The sequence below is a fragment of the Maylandia zebra genome, linkage group LG4 (assembly GCF_041146795.1).
Source record: "Maylandia zebra isolate NMK-2024a linkage group LG4, Mzebra_GT3a, whole genome shotgun sequence".
In the NCBI taxonomy this organism is placed as follows: Eukaryota; Metazoa; Chordata; class Actinopteri; order Cichliformes; family Cichlidae; genus Maylandia; species Maylandia zebra.
Window position 1 is genome coordinate 31,700,788 of NC_135170.1, and position 19,400 is coordinate 31,720,187.

General features: G+C 38.5%; 3 protein-coding genes across 7 annotated transcripts; all 3 read left to right on the forward strand.

The window, feature by feature from the left end:
- The first annotated feature begins 428 nt into the window (after positions 1-428).
- zgc:153292 (uncharacterized) lies at positions 429-8,611 on the forward strand. 2 transcript variants are annotated; one of them, XM_076883403.1, is made up of 12 exons: positions 429-594; positions 2,046-2,247; positions 2,401-2,433; positions 2,532-2,650; positions 4,549-4,651; positions 4,815-4,847; positions 5,198-5,230; positions 5,330-5,563; positions 6,237-6,340; positions 7,441-7,606; positions 7,702-7,757; positions 8,074-8,611. In XM_076883403.1, exons 1-11 carry the CDS (start codon positions 530-532, stop codon positions 7,744-7,746), a joined length of 1,137 nt encoding a protein of 378 aa, XP_076739518.1. In that variant the 5' UTR covers positions 429-529; the 3' UTR covers positions 7,747-7,757; positions 8,074-8,611. The 2 variants fall into 2 exon arrangements, with proteins under 2 accessions (XP_076739518.1, XP_012774887.1); XM_012919433.2 differs by having other exon boundaries at positions 8,086-8,611.
- A 119-nt stretch (positions 8,612-8,730) lies between these two features.
- On the forward strand, positions 8,731-15,341 carry elob (elongin B). 2 transcript variants are annotated; one of them, XM_024802246.2, is made up of 5 exons: positions 8,731-8,865; positions 9,017-9,070; positions 11,038-11,172; positions 11,851-11,959; positions 14,076-15,341. In XM_024802246.2, exons 3-5 carry the CDS (start codon positions 11,050-11,052, stop codon positions 14,186-14,188), a joined length of 345 nt encoding a protein of 114 aa, XP_024658014.1. In that variant the 5' UTR covers positions 8,731-8,865; positions 9,017-9,070; positions 11,038-11,049; the 3' UTR covers positions 14,189-15,341. The 2 variants fall into 2 exon arrangements, with proteins under 2 accessions (XP_024658014.1, XP_012774888.1); XM_012919434.4 differs by lacking the exons at positions 8,731-8,865; positions 9,017-9,070 and adding an exon at positions 9,938-10,092.
- Positions 15,342-15,929: 588 nt separating this feature from the next.
- Positions 15,930-19,196, forward strand: LOC101474213 (putative nuclease HARBI1). Of its 3 annotated transcripts, XM_076883404.1 has the most exons (5): positions 15,930-15,993; positions 16,101-16,152; positions 17,373-17,680; positions 18,131-18,362; positions 18,439-19,196. In XM_076883404.1, exons 3-5 carry the CDS (start codon positions 17,390-17,392, stop codon positions 19,155-19,157), a joined length of 1,242 nt encoding a protein of 413 aa, XP_076739519.1. In that variant the 5' UTR covers positions 15,930-15,993; positions 16,101-16,152; positions 17,373-17,389; the 3' UTR covers positions 19,158-19,196. The 3 variants fall into 3 exon arrangements, with proteins under 3 accessions (XP_076739519.1, XP_004552519.3, XP_004552518.3); XM_004552462.6 differs by lacking the exon at positions 15,930-15,993 and having other exon boundaries at positions 16,013-16,152; XM_004552461.6 differs by lacking the exons at positions 15,930-15,993; positions 16,101-16,152 and having other exon boundaries at positions 17,145-17,680.
- The last annotated feature ends 204 nt before the right edge of the window (positions 19,197-19,400 follow it).

Sequence of the window (19,400 nt, forward strand, 5' to 3'; positions counted from 1 at the left end):
GCTGTGTTTTAAAGTACATATATATATTTTTTAATGCCTAAATTCAATTTATTACATTACATACAGTAAGACAAGTGATTTTATGGACATATCTTTCTGGGGAAACCACAGTTGCTGAACGATAACACGAAATTGTAGACTTAACCCCCAAAAAGAAAAAGCTATTAGTTTAGGAGATCATTTCAAAGAAATATCACATTTATGGATCCAGCAAATTAATTTTCTGTAGTTTTCACCATATGGTTAAACATAATCTCAATATCAGGAATTTTCACAAATACCACGATTTTTGAAAAAACAAAAATCATATTAATTATCAATCCTAAATATTATTAATTTTTAATGATAAATGTAAAAAAAAAGTACATATTTCTAAGGAAGAATAAATGCGACCTTTATTTTGAAATGTCCTTCCGGATGTTGAAGTGTCCAAATTGTTGTTAGCTGGAGACGTTTCTCATACAACTTTAGCGTTAGCAACAACAAAATCGGTTTTTGTGGTTCCAGCTTGACCGAAATTAGACCATAAATGGGGAGATATACGTGTGCCTACAACTGCGACACCTCGAGCGATCCAGACGTAAAGTTTTTTAAGTAAGTTTTCGACAATAGCGCTGCTTTTTGGTTAAACTAAACCAACAGACAGCTAGAAGCACGTTTGTAAAGTAACAGTGGCTGACAGAACTAGGCTTGTATCAGTGTTAAGACTCAAATTTTCCACCTTTTCTCAACATTTTAAGCCCACATAATTAGATCTTTTTCTGTATACATGGGAGTGCAGTTCGGAGTGCACCTGGAAAAGTTACCGAGACGTGTACACAAGCTCACTAAGCAAAAAAAGGGCATAAACAAATAAAGTTTATCACTGTACATTTTGCTGCAGCATTATTATTTTTTTTTATGCAGTTGCAATAGAGGGGTTTTATTCACACTAAATTCTAAGTCAAATCGTTTGAGAACCACTTGTGAGCTGTGTGCTGTAGGAGTGACTTAAGGGTTTAAGGTGCTGGTGGGAGTGTATCAGGGATCAGCCCTGAGGTGCTTCTTTCAGCAACAAACATCATAGTCCATAGTTTTCATGGACTGTGATGCAGGGAACATTGTGACCTATACTGACAGTAAGGAACAGGTGTGAAGATGTGGACTTCAGAGAGAAGAGAAATGAGAGGGATACAGGTGTGATACTGCAAGAAGTAGATGTACTGAAGATAGATGAGTTTACATACCATCCAAAACAATAGACAGTGCATAAAAGAGGTGAAGAACAGAGTGCAGGCAGAGTGGAGTGGGTGGAGACAAGTGTTGGGTGATTTTTTTTATTTTTTATTTTTGACAGGATAGCAGCAAGGGTAAAGGGGAAGGTTTACAAGATGCTAGTGAGACATGTTATCATTTATGGTTTGAAAATGGTGGCACTAACAAAAAGACAGGAGGCGCAGTTTGAGATGTTAAGATTTTTATTGTAAATGAGCAGGATGGACAGGATTAGAAATGAGTATGTCAGAGGGACAGCTGAGGTTGAGTGTTGGGAGACAAAGTTAGAAAGCTGCATTTTTTTAGATGGTTTGGACATATGCAGAGGAGGGACAGTGGATATATTGGACAAACGATGCTTAACATGGAGCTGTGGATTTGGTAAAGGAGAACATACAGAGGGTTGCTGTGACAGAGGAGGATGCTAAGCATAGGTTGAGATTGAGGCAGATGAACTGCTGTGGCGACCCCTAAAGGCAGCAACTGAAAAAAGAAGAAGAAAAAAGACCACTTAAGATCCTCTAAATTACATCTATGAGACAAAAATACTCCAGATTAAGATCTTTAACAGTAAATTATGCTCTTATTATTATGTTTTTCTGTTGTTTAAGTTTAATTATCTAGCTTACGTTCAGTATATCACGCTGGAAATACTGAGTGTTATATTACATATAGCATATCATAATTAGTTTTAACAGAGTTAGTCAACAGGTAAAATTTACTGAACTCTACACAATTTTTAGTGAGTTACTTTTCACACGGGAAAAAATGTTTTCTGTGTGTGCATGCAGGTTTCCCCTGTACAATCCCCGAAAACTTAAAAAATGGGTACTGAACATGAAGTGGAAGGACTGGACGCCGACTCGCTTTTCTGTTCTGTGCATCAATCACTTTGAGGAGCAGTACATTGACAAAACGGGCAAAAGTGTGACACTTCGGGAAGATGCGGTTCCCACCATATTTACACCGACTGACAACACACAGAAAAAGAAGGTTAGTGTGTATCATAGATAATTGTTGGCATCATTTAGAAATAAAACATTTGTGAAATATTTAAAGCTGCATAATGAAACTCCTCCTGTTTTTCTGTTTAAACCTCAGCGGCTTTTTAAAAATAAAGGTGTTGTTACTGTCTCCTTGATACAGGCTGCCATTAACCCGAGACGTAAACGACACAAGGTGAGCTGACCCAGACAGTTAGCTTTTTATTGTTTAACGTTTAATGTTATTCATTTTTCTAAATGCATTACGTGTTGTTTATTTTATTGTGAAAGCAGCAACCTGGTGCTAAAAGCTCAGAGAAGGATTTGGCTGCATCTGCAACATCAGCTCTCCCTGCAACAGACGACAGTGTCCGGGCCAAAGAACCCAGCCAGACAGACCAAGAGACATCTGGGTATGTAACTACACACAAGGAGACGTTTACTGTCCTAGTCCTCTTTTCATAAATCAATAATAAGCAGTAATGCTTCAGTATGCACAGTACGGATGCCCTTCATGAGGGATTTGTGTCTCTTCCTTGTTATCTTTCACTTTTTAGGCAAATGTGTGAACAGCTACACTATGGAGCCAGTTTCTTAAATCATTAATTATACGTCTAATAAGTCAGTGTTTACAGTTTGAAGACTGCCATTAGCTTCTTGTGCATATTTGCTTGTTAATTATTAATAATACATTTATTTGTAAAGTGCATATTTACAAAGTGCTTAACCGTTTGAATAAAACCACACATTAAGGATAAGTGTACATAATTAAACATGCAGTTAGTCTTACATTCATTCCTGCATACACACATTCAAAGAACCAAGGGCCAAAAACAACAGTCAAACAATTAAGGAAAAGCGGAGTTATGAAGCGTCACTGAAAACCAACCATAAAAAATTCAGCCAACCTGATAAGCTGAGGAAGGTTTAGCAGTGGCAACCTCAAAAGCATTATTACCTCTGGTTTTAAAGTAAAGACGTAAAACAGTTAAAAGACCTTTTCAGACCCAGATTACCCTCTTCAGTCTAAGCAGATCTGCTGTATAGGTAGGAGCCAAGCCATGTAAGGCTTTATATGTTATTAATAACATTTTAAAATGAAGAAAGGTTTAATTTTTGCAGTGTTTGTTCAATAAAGGAAACAAGGCTGGATGAGCTTAGAGATCAAAATTTAGATTGTGGTAAATAATATTAGCAGCATATTCCATATTATTCTCTAAAACCAACTTCCTCCTGTTCTCATCGCTCCTTAATTCACTGAATCTGCAACTTTTTTGTTATATATTTGCTGAGCTTTTAACATTCACACCATAATGAGGTTATGAGAAACAGTTTCTAGGTGTCACAGATTGATTCAGTTATATTCCACTGTATATTTATAGTGACCGTGTAGTTTGGGAAAGAAAGCCATATTGCTGACCAACTTGTAGTCTCGAGTTTAGTTTTAGTGCACTTCTTATCGTTCACACAGGTGTACTTAAAAGTGCTGCCTTGTAGTCATAAGCTATACATTCAAATATGCACATAAATTCTGAAAACAAAGCATTTTTCTTTGCGTGGTTTTGATGCTTGATATTTATTTGCTGAGAAAAATATTTGTTTTGTGCTCAGTGAGGGACATTTAAGATTTGTTAGAAGTTTTAGAAGAAAAGCAAAAGATTAAAAAGGATAAAAGGACTAAACATGTTACTTCTGACTAGTCAGTTTCTCTCAGAGGTATAAAAACAATCTGGTTTGTCAGCTGCTACCTGCTGAAAGATTGTGGCTCATAAATGTCTTTATAGAAGCAGTTAGCATTATACAAACGCCTCAGATTTTAAATTGATATATATTTAATGCACAAGCCTAAAAACCACAGTAATCTTGCAAAAAGGTTGTTTTGGATGGTACAGTTTGCAGGTATAACACAATGTCAAACCTAAGTTGTTGTTTTTTTTTTCTTTTAAAAGCTGATAAAAGCATTTAAGATGACATTTTCCTGCTGTACACGCATTTAAAAACAAATTTACAGTCATGGTGGTTTGCTGTATTGGTCCATTGGAGATCTGCCCACTGGTTAGGTCACTAAACCAGTTTTCAGACCTAACCAAAGGTCTCCTTGGGACTTGTTGTGTTGGCAAAGATGACTTTCTGGTCGATCACAGGTTTTCTCTTGGAAAAAGGTAAAATCAAATCAAACACCAGAGAGGTTTCTTTGGTGCTTCTCCTTCATAAATTTAAATTTTTTTATTTATTTTGTTAATAATTTCTGTACAGATATATATTATCGTTTCCTTAATGTTTTAACTTTTTTTTCTGTTTTAATGATTAGAGATCCCAAAACGTCAGAGAAATGGAGGATTATAATTGATGAAGCACTGATGAAGATCGATTCATTTCCACACTTTTTTCATGGAGATTACTGTGTACCACAGGTAAATGGAATTGTATTTTATACATACTGATCACTGGGATAACTTAAGAGTTTATGTTTAGCTAATCTTATGGCATTTACGGCATATCCGATATGTTTTATCTTGTTGTTTATCTTCATTAGTGCGAGTTAATCTATGTGTGTGTTTCCACCTGCATCAACAGAGTATCCACTGGGCTCCAGATAATAATTTCAGTGTAAGTAGAATATTTTCAGTCTACTGGGGATGTAATAATTCTCTGAAACTGGATGAACGGATGAACACTAAAACCACAACCCTGATCACTTGATTGGATCATAAACAAAAAATAAACTTTTATTCTCATATATTTCCAGTTCACCCACTACTGGGACATTTTTAAACAGAATTCACCAGACTAGCTTTAACCAAGGGCTCCACACGGGTATCAGGACACTAAGTGTTGCGCACAATTGTGTCACAGTTTCCTGTCTCTGCTGCATTATTCTTACACCCCTTTAATCTGTAAAGGTTTGTCTTTTATATCGTGGAGCACTTAATTCACCTCCTCTTTTGTCATTTTTACAGCCTGAGGATAAAGACAATGAAAACATTATAGAGGTACGTCTGTTGTACGATTACCTGCAGGTGTTACTCCAAATCCAAACCAGGGTTTTGGGTGGTTTTGTCCCTCTGCCTGATGCATTGTCCTGACTGCAGGTGAAGGAGCCATGGGAGTGGCTTGCTCTGGATGTCCGAGGACCGCTGCCTCAAACAGTAAACGGACACAAATACATTTTGACGGTGACCGACTTCTACTCCAAATGGGTGGAAGCTGTGCCGATGACAGCGTGCCTCCCTTCAGATGTGGCAAAGAACGTCGTGGACATCATTGCGCACTTTGGATATCCACTGAGAATCCTCTCTAGACTGCCTCTTGACATAGTCCACAAAGTGAGCGCGCACACTTGATTAATCTGCCTGGACTGTTTTGCAAAACCTGATTTCATATCAACATCAAAAATGTAGTTGAAGTTTAGAAACTTGCATTTTTTAAAGTGCCTTATAAATCTGACTTGGAATTAGTGCCTGAAAACCAAACCCAAGGCAGTTAAACCCATGTGTAGTTATTATAGTGACATGCTTTTAATTTAGAAGAGCATATTTAACCTTCACAAGACCAACTCGGCAATCATATAATGCATAAAGAGAAGCTAATATACTCCTCCTTATTTTCTTTCACACATATACTGTTGTGGTTTGTTCCAAATGGGTAACAGTTTTGTCTTGTGGTACTTGCATGAATACAGTTGTTTTTTTTAGAGTTCCAGTATAAAAATATGGTGCTGAGAATGAAACTTTATCTATTCTGTGAGATGTCATGATAATTAAATGCTAATGAAATAATATTGGTTTTATTTTTGTTAAATTAAACATATACTCTGAATTGTCCAGTATAACATGTTATACTGGAAATGAATTACCACCAGCTGAAAAAGCCCTTTGTGTCTTCCAGCTCATAATATAATGCATGATACTTTTTTTTGTTATAAACTAATGTTATAGTGTGTCCTCATTGTCCAGTTTCATACAACTGTATACTGTGTGAATGTCTTCCCGATGACAGATCAACCGAGAACTGAAAGATCAGCTGAAGGTTGCTGTTGCTCTTGTGGTCTATCATCAGCAGACGGGCATCGCAGATATGATCACACCACAGCTGATAGACAGGTCTGTAAAAAGCCAGGGTGTGCTAATATTTGTTTTTTGTGACATTTTATAGTCTTGTTATGCCTTTATACCTGTAGTTTTGTTTCTTTTGGTCCTTTTCCAGATTTGATTAATTTTACCAAAATACATTTTGTCATTTGGATGACCTACAAAGTTCATTCTCTTGTTGTTGCAGGTGAAAACTTGTAGCTTTTAACACAGGATTAAAACACTTAGGTTATTAATAATATCACGAATGCTAAAGTCTCTGAAGTTTTCTGTTACCATATTGGTTTTGCAGTTAATAGTTTTAGATGCATTCGTGCTTTTAGGGCAGTTATAACTGTGCATGCACCAATAAATCAGGCAAACATCAGTATCTGTTTGTTAAGTGGTGATGTAACAGGATTATTCATAGTGAGTCATTCAAACCACACAGGAACATGTTTTAATGCATTGTGTTGTTGATGGATCATCTCTGAAATATAGTCCGTTTTCATCATCTTCTTCCTACCAGATGATAGTGGGAGACCCTCAACGTGAACTTTTATTGAGAATAGTTTTATCCAGATCTGTGCTAATGTGTTTCTATCAGCTCGACCATAACTAGCCACCTGGTAGTAAAGCATATGTCAAGTATCCCAAAGCTGCTGTTATTTTTTCCATCTACCTTAACATCGAAAGTTATAGCCGAGCTCTACTTTTTTCTTTTTTGTCAAAAAATATACTAAAGTGAGAATTTTGTCAACTTCAGATGGAAATTAGCTCTTCTTTACTTTTGGATGTCTGGACATGAAACTTTATTGAAACAGCGGTCACGCTCATTTTATTGGAGCTGAAAGAGTCTGGACAATTTTGAACTCTCTGTGGATTCTCAGTACTTGTTTTGTTGGGAGCTAAAGGAATATTTGAACAACAATTTTCTGCTGATGATGTAGTTGTCTTTTATAATAGTATTTATGTTTTTTTCTCAATGAGATAAAAAGGAATAAATAACACCAAAAATATAAAATATCTGGCACCTGTGGACCAAACTGTTATTACAAACAATCGGCGCATAATACCTGGATGTTCTGTCATGATAGTAACATCTCAGTGCTGTAATGTTCCTAATCAAACAGGATGGTGAACGATCTAATAGAGGAGCATGCAGCTGACTGGGATGTTTACCTGCCTGCCAAAGTGTTCAGTCTGTGCTTCAAAGAGCATTCAGAGACCGAGGAGAGGCCTTTCTCAGTGCTCTGCTGTAAGGGAATAGAGCCTGTTCAATTCCCCAGAGAACTGGATGTAAGTGTAGGTTTTAAAATTTGAGTTCTAATAAATCTTTAATAAATCTTACAGGTAAAGTAAAATGACTTTCTGTGTAATCCATTTTTTCACAGTTTCCACTTTCCAAGATCCGAGAGAGTGCCTTTGTGGTTAGATAGAAGTTTATTCGGTGAGTTTTATGTGGAGTTGTGCACCACACTGTAATATAATATTCTGTATTTTACTGTTGTTTGGAACTGTGTGAAGCATATGGGGCATTTGTGGAATATATCACTGGGATTAGGTAATTACTGTTTCTATAGCAATTATTCAGGTTTATATTTTCTCTCGGTTAGATTATTGAGGTGTTCTTTTAACAAGCATCAGAAATCAGTTGAACGACTTCAAATCCAGCAGTGAGACGTCTTAAAATATTATGCCAGTTTTAGTGACACTACACTGTGTTGTTTTAAACTGACTTAACAGTGATGTTCAACTTGTCTCAGTTTTATTTTCAGGTCACTTTAATTGGAAACAAACTGGAGCTGCTTTAGCAGCAAACCAGGGAAGAAGAACGTGTTCAGTCCTGGAGGTATTCGTTCTGGTGGAAACCCTGATGAGTGGACCGGGATGTTCTAGTACTGAGTTCTGTGGAGAGGATTTGTTGATGAAGCTGTGCATTTCGACAGCATTTTCCACTTTGTCTGTGATACACTGAGATGCTCCACCTATTTTTCATTCGCAAGTATTTTTGGATGTAGTATTTTAATTCAGTTTTTTGCTGTAGCACTGCAGCAAAATGTCTTGCTTAAAATATATAGCAGCATGTCTGCAGTGTTGAGACTGGAACAAGCTAAATGTAGGTTAGGAAGGCGAGACAGTTTTCTGAGCCATAGGAGACTGATCAGTATAGCATTATTATTTTTATGACTTCAAGCAGTTCAGCCACCTCCACTGGTAAGGTTTAGGCTGCTGATCGTTGATGTTTTCTGTTTGTAAAAAGGTAAAAGATGCCAATAAACTTTATTTAAATATCATTTTTAATCACTAGTGAATAGTTTTTGTTTATTGACTATCCATGTTATTCTTATCCAATCTGGGGGTTCTTGAGGCCAACTCAGCTACCTTAAGGTGAGAGAGGGGTACACCCTGGTTGCCAGCCTATCGCATGATAACACAGAGAGACGGACAACCATTCATACTTACAATCTCACCTACAGCCAATTTAGACTCGCCAGTTACCCGATGCATGTCTTCAGACTGTTGGAGTAAGAGGACCCAGACTGGAAAAAAACAAAGTAAAACTTTCTTCTTTTTTTTTAACAATAATTTCACAAACAGCTGATTTACAAGTTTTCCAAGAATCAGTTGACGAGCCTACAACTCACTTCTGCTATTCTTATTTTACAGTAAAGAGAAGTGTGTGTTTTTCTGTCGCACTGTTTTTAGACACTGCTGACTCCTGAGGGTCAAGACAGAAAACCAAACCTCAGCTGTTGTCAGGTCAGTCATCCCACTCATCTCTGAGGGAAGGAAGGCGTGATGAAACAGTTTAAAAGGTGTCGATGTTACAAAACTTTACTTGTGTTGAATCCAAAAGGAGGAAGCTTCTTGCGAGATCAGAAAAAATCTGAAAAGAAATTAAGATTTCCTTGACCTACCCCAGATCTCAACAAAATAGATGAGTTCATTTATAAATATCCAGAATAATTATAAATATTTTATAGATAAACACACACACAATCTTTGCACTTATAAAATAATTTTGTATTTGAACACTATTCTCATCTGCTAAAAACAGTATTTTTAACTCTAGTGACTGCTAAAACTATCAGCTGTAAAATCATCTACTAATCTGTCTGCTAACCATCGATGGCAGGGGTATCAAACTCAAGGCCCAGGGACCAAAATCTGGCCAGCAATGACTCCAACCCGACCCACAGGTTAGCTTTGAACAATATTCAAGCAGGGCACTCATTTTAAGCTTTTAACCGTGCTTTTATAAGATTTACAACTTTTCATGCTGATAAGGACCTCACCCATTCATACTACACCAAAGTAATTAAGTAACAGATAAACCGTTAAATGGCAGAGTTCCTGTTTCGCCCCACTTACTATGGAAATTTCTGATTTTTTGTGAATTAACAAAAGCATTGTTTTATTTTAAATTTTAATTTTCCACATTTATTTAAGCCCAGAGTTTCAGTATTCATGCTCACGTGTTGACTTTTGCAAAACAAAACGTCTCAGTGTGTGGGGAAAAACGTGGTGCAATCCTTCATAAAACGGGAGCTCCGATTAACTCTGATAATTTAAGCAGTTATGAAGAGAAATAAGACATTCAGACAGATATTCTCCTGTTGCATTAGTTTGTGCATGCACAGAGTGACGGCGCTGTGCGCGCTGCCCTCAGCTGGTGGATGGTGGAGTTAAAGCGGTGGCTGTCTGATGCTGCTCTGAGCTCATAGTTGTCGTTGTGCAGTGCAGTTTTTCTCCCCACTGTGTGCAGCCAACCGCAAGAAATGGTGAGTGAGGAAAACACATACAGAATATAGTGGCCTGTTGACTACGAAAAACCGACTTTAGGTCAGCCGGCAAACCCTCCCCAGAGCGGTAAAATGCCTGATTTGAGCAGCTAAGCTGGTCACAAAGCAATCACTCAGAGACGAATGTCTTTGTTTAGCTAACCTTTGCTAGCATTGGCTAGCTTCTCCTGCGTTAGTCAATACAGTAGCTCATGGTGGCTCGTTGCGCTATACTCTTCAAGTTGATAGCAAGTTAAGCACAGTGGGGTCCGATCAATGTGAACGAACTGACTGTTGTTCGAGATAAATCATCCAAATTTTTGTGGCTCAAATAGCCATCTAGCCGCACAAAAGCTAACTGGCTAAAGTTATCAGCTAACGCTGCCATGTATGTAACTTAGATAAAAAATGGTTGTTTAGCGTGAGCGGGGCTTGTTTTAAAAGTTAGAGGAGTTGAAACACAAACTGTCAACTTTATAGTTCAAGTCTGTGAAAACAGTTGATCGAGGAAGCCGCTACAGCTGGCGTTAACAGATGGCTGAAGCTTTGGTTAAAACTGCCTTAGCTAAGCTATGTGTCACTGCGGCTATTTAAAACGTGAGGTGTAGAGAAGTGACTTGGCTTACTCATAAAGTTACCAAAGTGTTCCCACACAGAATAACCTGGTTAAGCAGAGACTGTTTCAGTTTATAAACGCCCATCTACCGTCTGTTTGTTTTGCTCAAACTTTAACCAGCTTTTTCTCACGTGATAAATCTATATGGTGATGGCACTGGATACGTTCTGTAGGCTCAACAGAGATGAGCAGTATCTGATATAAATGCTCAGAAAACAGAATTGAGCTTAATTCAGTAAGACAGGACGTGTGTTTCTGAGAATCAGGGTTACAGTATTTATCACTATCATCACTATCTGATTTTCTCCTGTCACTTCATCTCACTGCAGGATGTGTTTCTAATGATCCGACGTCACAAGACGACCATCTTCACAGATGCCAAAGAGTCAACCACAGTCTACGAACTGAAGCGCATCGTGGAGGGCATTTTAAAGAGGCCACCTGAAGATCAGAGGCTTTATAAGGTGAAATAAATTACCTGGAAACCTTGTTAATAGTATTTTTTTAACCTTACAATTTTATACTCTAAGCAATGTCTCAAAAAAAGATTGTTAATCAAAATAATAGCTGGAGCTCTAATACCTGTCCTTTATTCACTTGACAAAGCTGTTCTCACAAAACGTGAATCAAAGTTTTCTTTTGTTACTTGAAGTCTCCCCTGAATGTTTAGCCCCAGCAGTCAGCGGACAGGAGCAAACTTATAATTTATAACTGAAATCAAGTGACAGTAACATATTTTCAGAAATTAGAAGGAAGTCCTACATTTCCTCAACCCCCCCCCCCCCCCCCCCCCTTTCCCCTCTCAATGTAAAAGTGAAGTTGAGTCAATGTCAATTACAAAAAGCTTGTCCTCCATTTCAGTTTGTCAGGAAAGTCTAATCTTTTATTTAAAAAAAAAAAAAAAAATCAAAGTTTTTACAAAGTTTAAATATTTTTACTTTGGTTCAGGTTCTATCTGAACACATCATTGGGCTTCCTTTTTTTCCTTTCCTCAAACTTTGGCTTTTTGTTGAGTACAAGCAGTCTTCACATCAGAGAACAAGGCCTCGCCATTTTCGCTTTGTTACAAAACAGTCTGTCCTGCAAACTTGATCCTGCAAATCTCTGAAGATGTCTGCTTCTTTTAACTCTTTCTTCTTCAGGATGACGTGCTGCTTAATGACAGTCAAACTCTTGGAAACTGCGGCTTCACAAATCAGACAGCCCGGCCTCAGGCCCCGGCCACGGTGGGATTAGCGTTTCGTCTGAGTGGTGAGTAGTTCTTCTAACCCACCTCAATACTAGATTTTACTGTGAGCTTATTCGCTTGATCTGAACTCAGGTTTAGGGGAAAAAAAGATAACAGCCAAATTCTACATTCTGGATTCTGGTTTACACTAAGCAACTTGTCACATCGATGCGCTATACAATCCAAATTATCTCTAAAGTTCCAAAAACATACCTACCAACATTTAAGTTTCAAAATCTGGGAGTTTGTAGTTCTGTTGTAGCATATATATCAGGCCACAGACCGTGAGTCGTTTGGTATCATACCGCAAGTTGATGCTTGGGTGTGAAATTTGTGGTTTTCAGGGTTTTTTAACGTTATTTTTTTTATAGTTAACTCGGTTTCCCTGGGTCTTTTCTCGTGTGTTATGAATAAATCTTCTTTTTTTTTTTTTTTCTTTTTTTTGGGGTACCGGTACTGGTTTTATTTTGTTGTATTTATCCGCGACACCTTAAAGGGCGGCTCGTGAAAAGATTGTCGAACATAAACCGGTCCGTGGCGCAAAAAAGGTTGGGGACCGCTGGTTTAACGTACATGCACATATCCAAAATGTTGCTTTTTGTGAAAAATTTGTCCTCAAAAGAATGTACTACTAAAAAAAAAAATGAGTCTGCATCAAGCAAAGATGAGCTGGTTCTGCTGTTTTTAAACAAGAAAATGAAGAACCGGAGATTCCAGGTTTGTCCAGTTCCGATAAGAAGGCAGAATTTCATGGTTTGGTACAGGAGTTGAAGCTGTATCACGATGTCAGTGGGGCAGTTTGAACCCTTGTTGGCAGAGTTGGGACCACATCTGAGGAGGCAAAGAAATCATTTCAGAGAGCCGACTAACGGCGTTTAGCTGTGTCTGAGCTGAAATTGTATTATGTTACTATTTGTGTATTCAGTATCGGTGTACATTTGGAGCTACAAGCACACTTGTTGGTAATTGCAGTGGTCTGATTGGTGACGCCTGTTCATTCACATGATAAAAATTGAGCTTGATCCCAAAAAATTAGTACTATAAAATTACGCAGTCGGTGGGACTGGCTGCACCAAAATGCTCGCAAGAATCTTTCACGCCCAGCATGTAAAGGCTTTAAGTACTTTCCTGAATAACTTTAATAGGATATGTTCCCACCACAACTAATGGGTAAGCAAAGCTAGTCATAGTTTGCTGTTTGAACTGTAAGTTATTGTAATATGTTATCCTCTTTCAAGCCAAATGTGAGCTATAACCACTTCTGTTAAATTGTCCAGCTTTTAAAGAAAATTGTTGCAACTTGTTGTCTACAGTTGGAAAGAGGCGTTTATATTTTTACAAGTTTTTGATTATGTGTTATTAACTCTGGAAGCTCGGTTTGGTAAATGTGTCCAACTTAGCAAAGTCCATCACCCTGTGTCACACACACTGAAATGGGTACATATGTGGCTGAACTCATCATTGTTTATGTCTTGCGATTTTACTGCGTCTTTGTAGTAAAGAAAGATGAAATGGTAAAAAGAGGTAATTTATTTAGAACTCAGCTGTGGTGTCTGTGTAGAGATTGGCAAGGCACATCCTTTGAATCGGGTTGCCAGTTTGTGCCGCCAGATGGGTTGAAATTGTATTTGGAGTGTGTACTGTGTGTGCATTTCATAGACAATCTGGCAAATTGGGCAAAGTTGGCTCAATGTACAAAATGTACTGATCCGTGTATTCCAGTTATTCATGGTAAAGTTTAAGAGTCGTGCAGGTTTGGGAGTTTTCTGAGAGAAACCGACTGCCGGGAGATGGTCTTAAAATACAAGTGAAAACAGGAAAAATGGGAATGTTGCCAGAAAAGATTGCCAGAGCTTTTCAAAGAGTTTTTCTTTGTCACTCAGGAAATGCCATTTTTTTTCCAGTGGAAGAAGGAAAATACTTTTTAACTTATTCAGTGTTCAACATTGGTCTAGTTGTCCAAAACAAACACTTTGTGACTTTTTGGCGTTTTAAAAACTGTTATTTTAAAATTCAGGTCCCCCTGGATACAAAATTATTCATTTCTTTGGATCTCCTTTCATGTTACTTTGATCTCTTTCCAGAATTTAATGTCTCTTTTGTCTCTCTCTGTGTTTTAACTTTCTGTCGTTCTCCCAGATGATTCCTTTGAGCAGCTGAGGATTGAGCCCTTCTCCACTCCCCCTGAGCTCCCCGACGTCATGAAGCCCCAGGATTCAGGCAGCACAGCCAACGAGCAGGCTGTACAGTGAGCTCAGAGGCGGGGGAAACGAGAGGGACACACAGGGGGTCGAAGGGAGGGGTTGAATTTTTGGGAAGTGATGCCTCAGCGGGTGAAGTTTTGCCTTGCCGACGACCGATCTTCAGCTGGGCGTAAACAATTTCAAACACGGATTCCCCCTTGGTGTAAATGTGAGGGTGCTTCAAAGTGGTTCATTTTGTCCTGAAATCGGCGAACGCATGCTAGATAAATTGATAATTACACAAAAGACCCCACAGAGATACCTGACGGACTTGTCACGACACTGTCAGTCATCCACGGGGTTGGTAAAGGCTGAACATGAATAATTGTACCTCGTATTTAATGAATTCTAGTCTTTATTTGGAGTAAGGCTGATGCTGCCTTACTTGTGTTCTTTAATTTGCTGGCTTCAGAGTGGGATTTGACAAGGTGTCGCATTTTTAGGTTTTTATGTTTGTGTTTCTTTATTAAAATATTACTAGGATTAACTTTTTTGGGGGGTGGTTTGGATATGTGTTGCTGCAATAGCTTGGAGTTTGTGAATATCTAAGTTACTGAGACTGAATGACTCATTTGAATCTTCAGTACACGTCTTCAGGCATAGCAGCAATCAAAATTCAAGTTGTGGCGATTGTTCTTTACTTTTCCCTTCTTAACATTGATGGAGACCTCTTCACCTTTCCTCAGCAACAATTGGTTGTAGCCTGTGACTTGCTTGACAGTCTGAAGTGAAGAGGTGACACGTCGTGGTTAAATTATGAGCTGTGCCTGGCTGCTTATTTTGCCTCCCATTTATCCCGGAACCATAGCTCATTTATGTCATGCTGCAGTTTGTGCTGTATTTTACACTGTTAATACCATAATGCGTATTATTTTCAAAAAATAAAAATAAAATTGTATTAGAAATAAACACTTCTGCACATCAAAACTTCACATTATGGTGTAACACTGGGTCTCATGATCTAGAAACTTAATAATGATTACAAAAAAAAAAAAAGTCTGTTATTACAGGAAGAAGATGTAATGGCCTGGTGGGTGTGGGAAAAGACGCTGTTTAATATTACATTTAAAAGCATATTTGAAGATTGAGGCTGTTAAACAGTGGGATGTGATGATCAAAGTTGCACTTGTAACTGGTTTAACATTAAAAGAATTGTTTTTCACATCTGTGTACTGTTGTGTGTTTGTACAATTTAAAGTGATCTTTGAACATAGACGGTGTAAAATGTTGCCCACAGCCACTGTGGCCTTGATGAAGCCACGATGTTGGTGTTTTAGCAGCTGCTGTTAAAACACCACAAGCTACTTAGGAGGTCTGTACCGCACAGAAAATCATATTTCGGGAAATCTGACAAGTGGATGACTTATTTAAACACACAGATTGTAAAGCTGTTATGAATGACGAAACTATCCATAGGAGCCAAAAGCCATTGTTGAGCCAGGCTGTAAATCTGTGAATTTTAACATTGAAATCTGTTGAAGCCAGCTTTAGAAGTTTGATTTGATGAATTGTGCAGCAATTCATCAAATCCACAAATGGATTTTCCTTACAAATGTGCCACCATTTAAGGCAGGGGTGGGAGAACTCAAGGACCCGTGTCCTGCAGGTTTTAGATGTCTTTGATCCAACACAGCTGATTTAAATGGCTAAATTCCTCCTCAACATGTCTTGAAGTTCTCCGGAGGCCTGCTAATGAACTAATCCTTTGATTCAGGTGTGTTGACCAAGGGTGATATCTAAAACCAGGACACCAGATTTTGAGGCCTGGAGTTCCCCACCCCTGATTTAAGAGGAAATAAGCAGGCTGTCCGATGGTATAAGATTTATTGCCGAGAAGCGCTGTTGTAACAAAGGACTTACTTTATGTGCCAAGCTCATTTTTTGTGTTATACATCATGTAGCACTGTTTCTGTTTTTTAAGGACCAACGTCTTGCTTAATCTGGCGTCGTCCAGCACTGGGCAGGTTCTACTGGTGTGTATTAAATTGGCTTTCTAACTAATAAGGAACTTTATTCAGCCAGAATGTAATTTGGCAGGATATGTGTTGTTTACTCTGAATGATAGTAGGACCCAGAACTGGGCATTGCTTCGTCTAAAAATCTAAACCACTAAACTGCGAAGTGCAGTCTCTTATTTATCCTGTCTTTTAATTACTGCTATAATTATGGATATCAATCTTTTGGTTTTCTGTTATATAATGTTCTGGCTCTTTTCTATTTACCATCTACTTCACTGGAAAGCATCAAAATTGGACTGAAACAACCAAAATAGTGACGATAACAGAAGAAGTTGGGACTTTTTATTGCCTGTGGTGTAAATAACCTCCTTTTAGGAAAATCTTCTTGTTGACTTAAAAATAGATTTGACCATTCTTGTTTATTTTCACCTTTAACTTTCTGAGACATATTTCTTTAACGCAGTATTCAAATGAACAAAACAATATGTGACTGTAATTAAATATGCTGGGTCTACTTTCAAGAGGTAAATAAATCAAGACAAAAAAAGTGATAACTATCAACATTTCAACTTTGCCAGAGCACTGACATCAGAAACATCTCTGTACAAACTAATACAAACACTAATTTGTGAAAATGTTTGAAAATTTCTCAAAAGATATTTTTCATATTGCAGTCCAAAACCAAATGTGTATAATATTTATTGTGTTCATATTGTAAATACAAATTAACAATTTTTAAAGTTACACTAGTAAAATAATAACAGATTTTTTGATTAATGAACTTTCTAATAAGTATTAGAAAGGCTGCTTAGCAATCTCTCAAATCAGTTTTTGAATTGTTTTTTTTTTCCACTTAATGTAATGTGACTTATTTTGTCCTTGTTCTGTCTCTGTATTGCTCACTGTTTGATTTATTTAATTTACTTTTTTTATTGTCTGTGTACCATTTTTTTACACTTCTATTTATAATGATGAAGAAAAACTTTAGTGTGCTCATACGGTCACTGTCTTTCAACGTCTCAGTGACTCTGCCAAAATTCCGACAGTCCCTGAAAGCAGCAAACATTAGCTAGCTAGCCAGCGGGCTAGATTAGCATAGTGCTAACAACAGAATGGGCTTGCAACTGCTTGAAAGGACCGGTGACCTCTGCTTGGCTTCCATGCTCTGAAAGCATCTTGTTTCTCTATCGCCGGTATTAAAAAAATGGATGTCAGTGAATGTGTTTTATCGGCAGGCAGGGCCGTGCTGGACATGGTGGAACGGGAGTGGCAGCCTCTGTCTGCGGGCGAGCTGGAGCACAGGCTGGACCAGGCGGTGGAAGAGATCCTGGAGTCACAGCTCCTGGCAAAACTGGAAAAGCAGTCCCATCGTCGTCCTCCTCCTACCAATACTATTTACGTACAGTTACTACAGAATCAGGTGGGGCCCCAAGTTTTACACACAGCAACAACATCCAGTCCGTCCGAGCAGGAGGAAGAGAAAGAGGAGGAGGCTGCAGAGTCCCAGGAGCAGGTTGATACTGTGGATAATCCAGCGATCAAGGTAGTTTTGTGGCTTTAGTTTTCCTCTGAGAAAGCGTTTTACAGTTTTCAACTACTATTAAAAACAATAGTGACAATTTTTGGCCAGTTTTTTTAATTTTCAAACTCAAATTTAACATGATATTCAAAAATCAATTAAAAAGAATTTGAACCTGAATATGAGATAAACTAAGGAATTTCTAAAGTGTACCAATCATGTATAACAATGCCTTTAATCAAATTATAAGCTCTGCATTTCATATGTTTGTCATTACTCCTTAATCTTATAACTTTTTGCTGGATTCATTTGTTTTATCTCACCAAAAAAAGTGGAAAATTCATCTTTTTCTTTGAGATGTGGCTGACATCCCAGTAGAAAACCAGAAACTCTGCATGATCCGGAAGGAGAATAAAGTGGATACATGCCTATTAAATACTGTTGTATTTTGTTTGTGTCTCTGTGTTTCACCAGTACATTTCAGACCTACTTCAAAGCTCCAAATCAAGGACACGAATGGCTGGACGGGCTCGCTTATCAATGTCCCACACTGTCCTCCTGTCTCTCACACTGCTGTCCGAGCGAGTCAGTTACCGCACTGTGTCCCGCCGCTTCCAGCTGGAGAAGGGAAACATCCACAGGATCTTCTTCTCTTTCTGCCAGCGCATAAACATGCTGGAAGAGAGGCACATCAAATGGCCAGCTGGTGTGTTAATTTGTTGGGTCATTAATCATATGTGGGCAAATTATGATGATGATAATATTTTCTCTCTGTTCTTCAGGGAAAGAGGCTGTAGAGGCACTTTTCCCATTCTCCAATCTAATTGGAAAAAAGGAAGTAGAAGGAGGACAAGGTGTTCCTCAGGTTCTGGGAGTGTTGGGACACACCCGGATCCCTATTCGCCTGCCTATAGGGAAACATGATGTGGAGAGCACCATACCTGAGGTGAAGAGAATGAAGATGGAGGCCCCTCCTGACTCTTGGTTAAACCTTGAGCTTGTGTGTGACATTAGAGGCCGGTTCTTGCACTGCAGAATCAGTAAAGGATCTCATGTGGACAGAGGTCGTGCTCTAAGAGACAAACTCAAACAGAACCCTGACCTAATGCCTTCCAGCTCCTGCCTTGTGGCCAGAGCTGGCTACCCACTTACTGATCAGATTTTTACCCCGTACACAGGAAGTCACGGACCAAGAGAGGCGCTCTTTAACAAGACGCTGGAGGAGCATTTTCAGATCCTAGATCAGGCCATTGCCGATCTGAGAGCCAGGTTTCGGAGGCTCACGTATCTGGATATTGGAAACTATGACCGAGCCAGAGCTGTTGTGCTGACTGCCTGTGTGTTGCATAATGTGTTTCTGGACCTAGGACAGGCGGTTCAAGGAGAGAAGGAGGAAGCCACACCCCAAGATGAAGAGGGGGAGGCGGATGACGAGGGTGTATGCAGACGTGACTCCATTACAGATTTTCTGTTTAAAAGCTTTAATCATGGAAACGCGTGAACATTTCAATTTGTTAATAAACTTCAGTTGTGCTCGTGATCCTGGCATGTTGCATTCATTAACATTTGAAGGTAGTGACTGAACCCCTAAAAATCAACAGCAAAGGTTTCCCTGAGGTCATAGAGCGAGAGCGGTGAAGGGATCTCTGTGGGAAAATGGGCCTCCCTCGCTCTGAGACTTCAGTAAACACATTCCAGGTTAAATTGAACACAGCATTAAATTTATTATGTAAATCACTGTCAA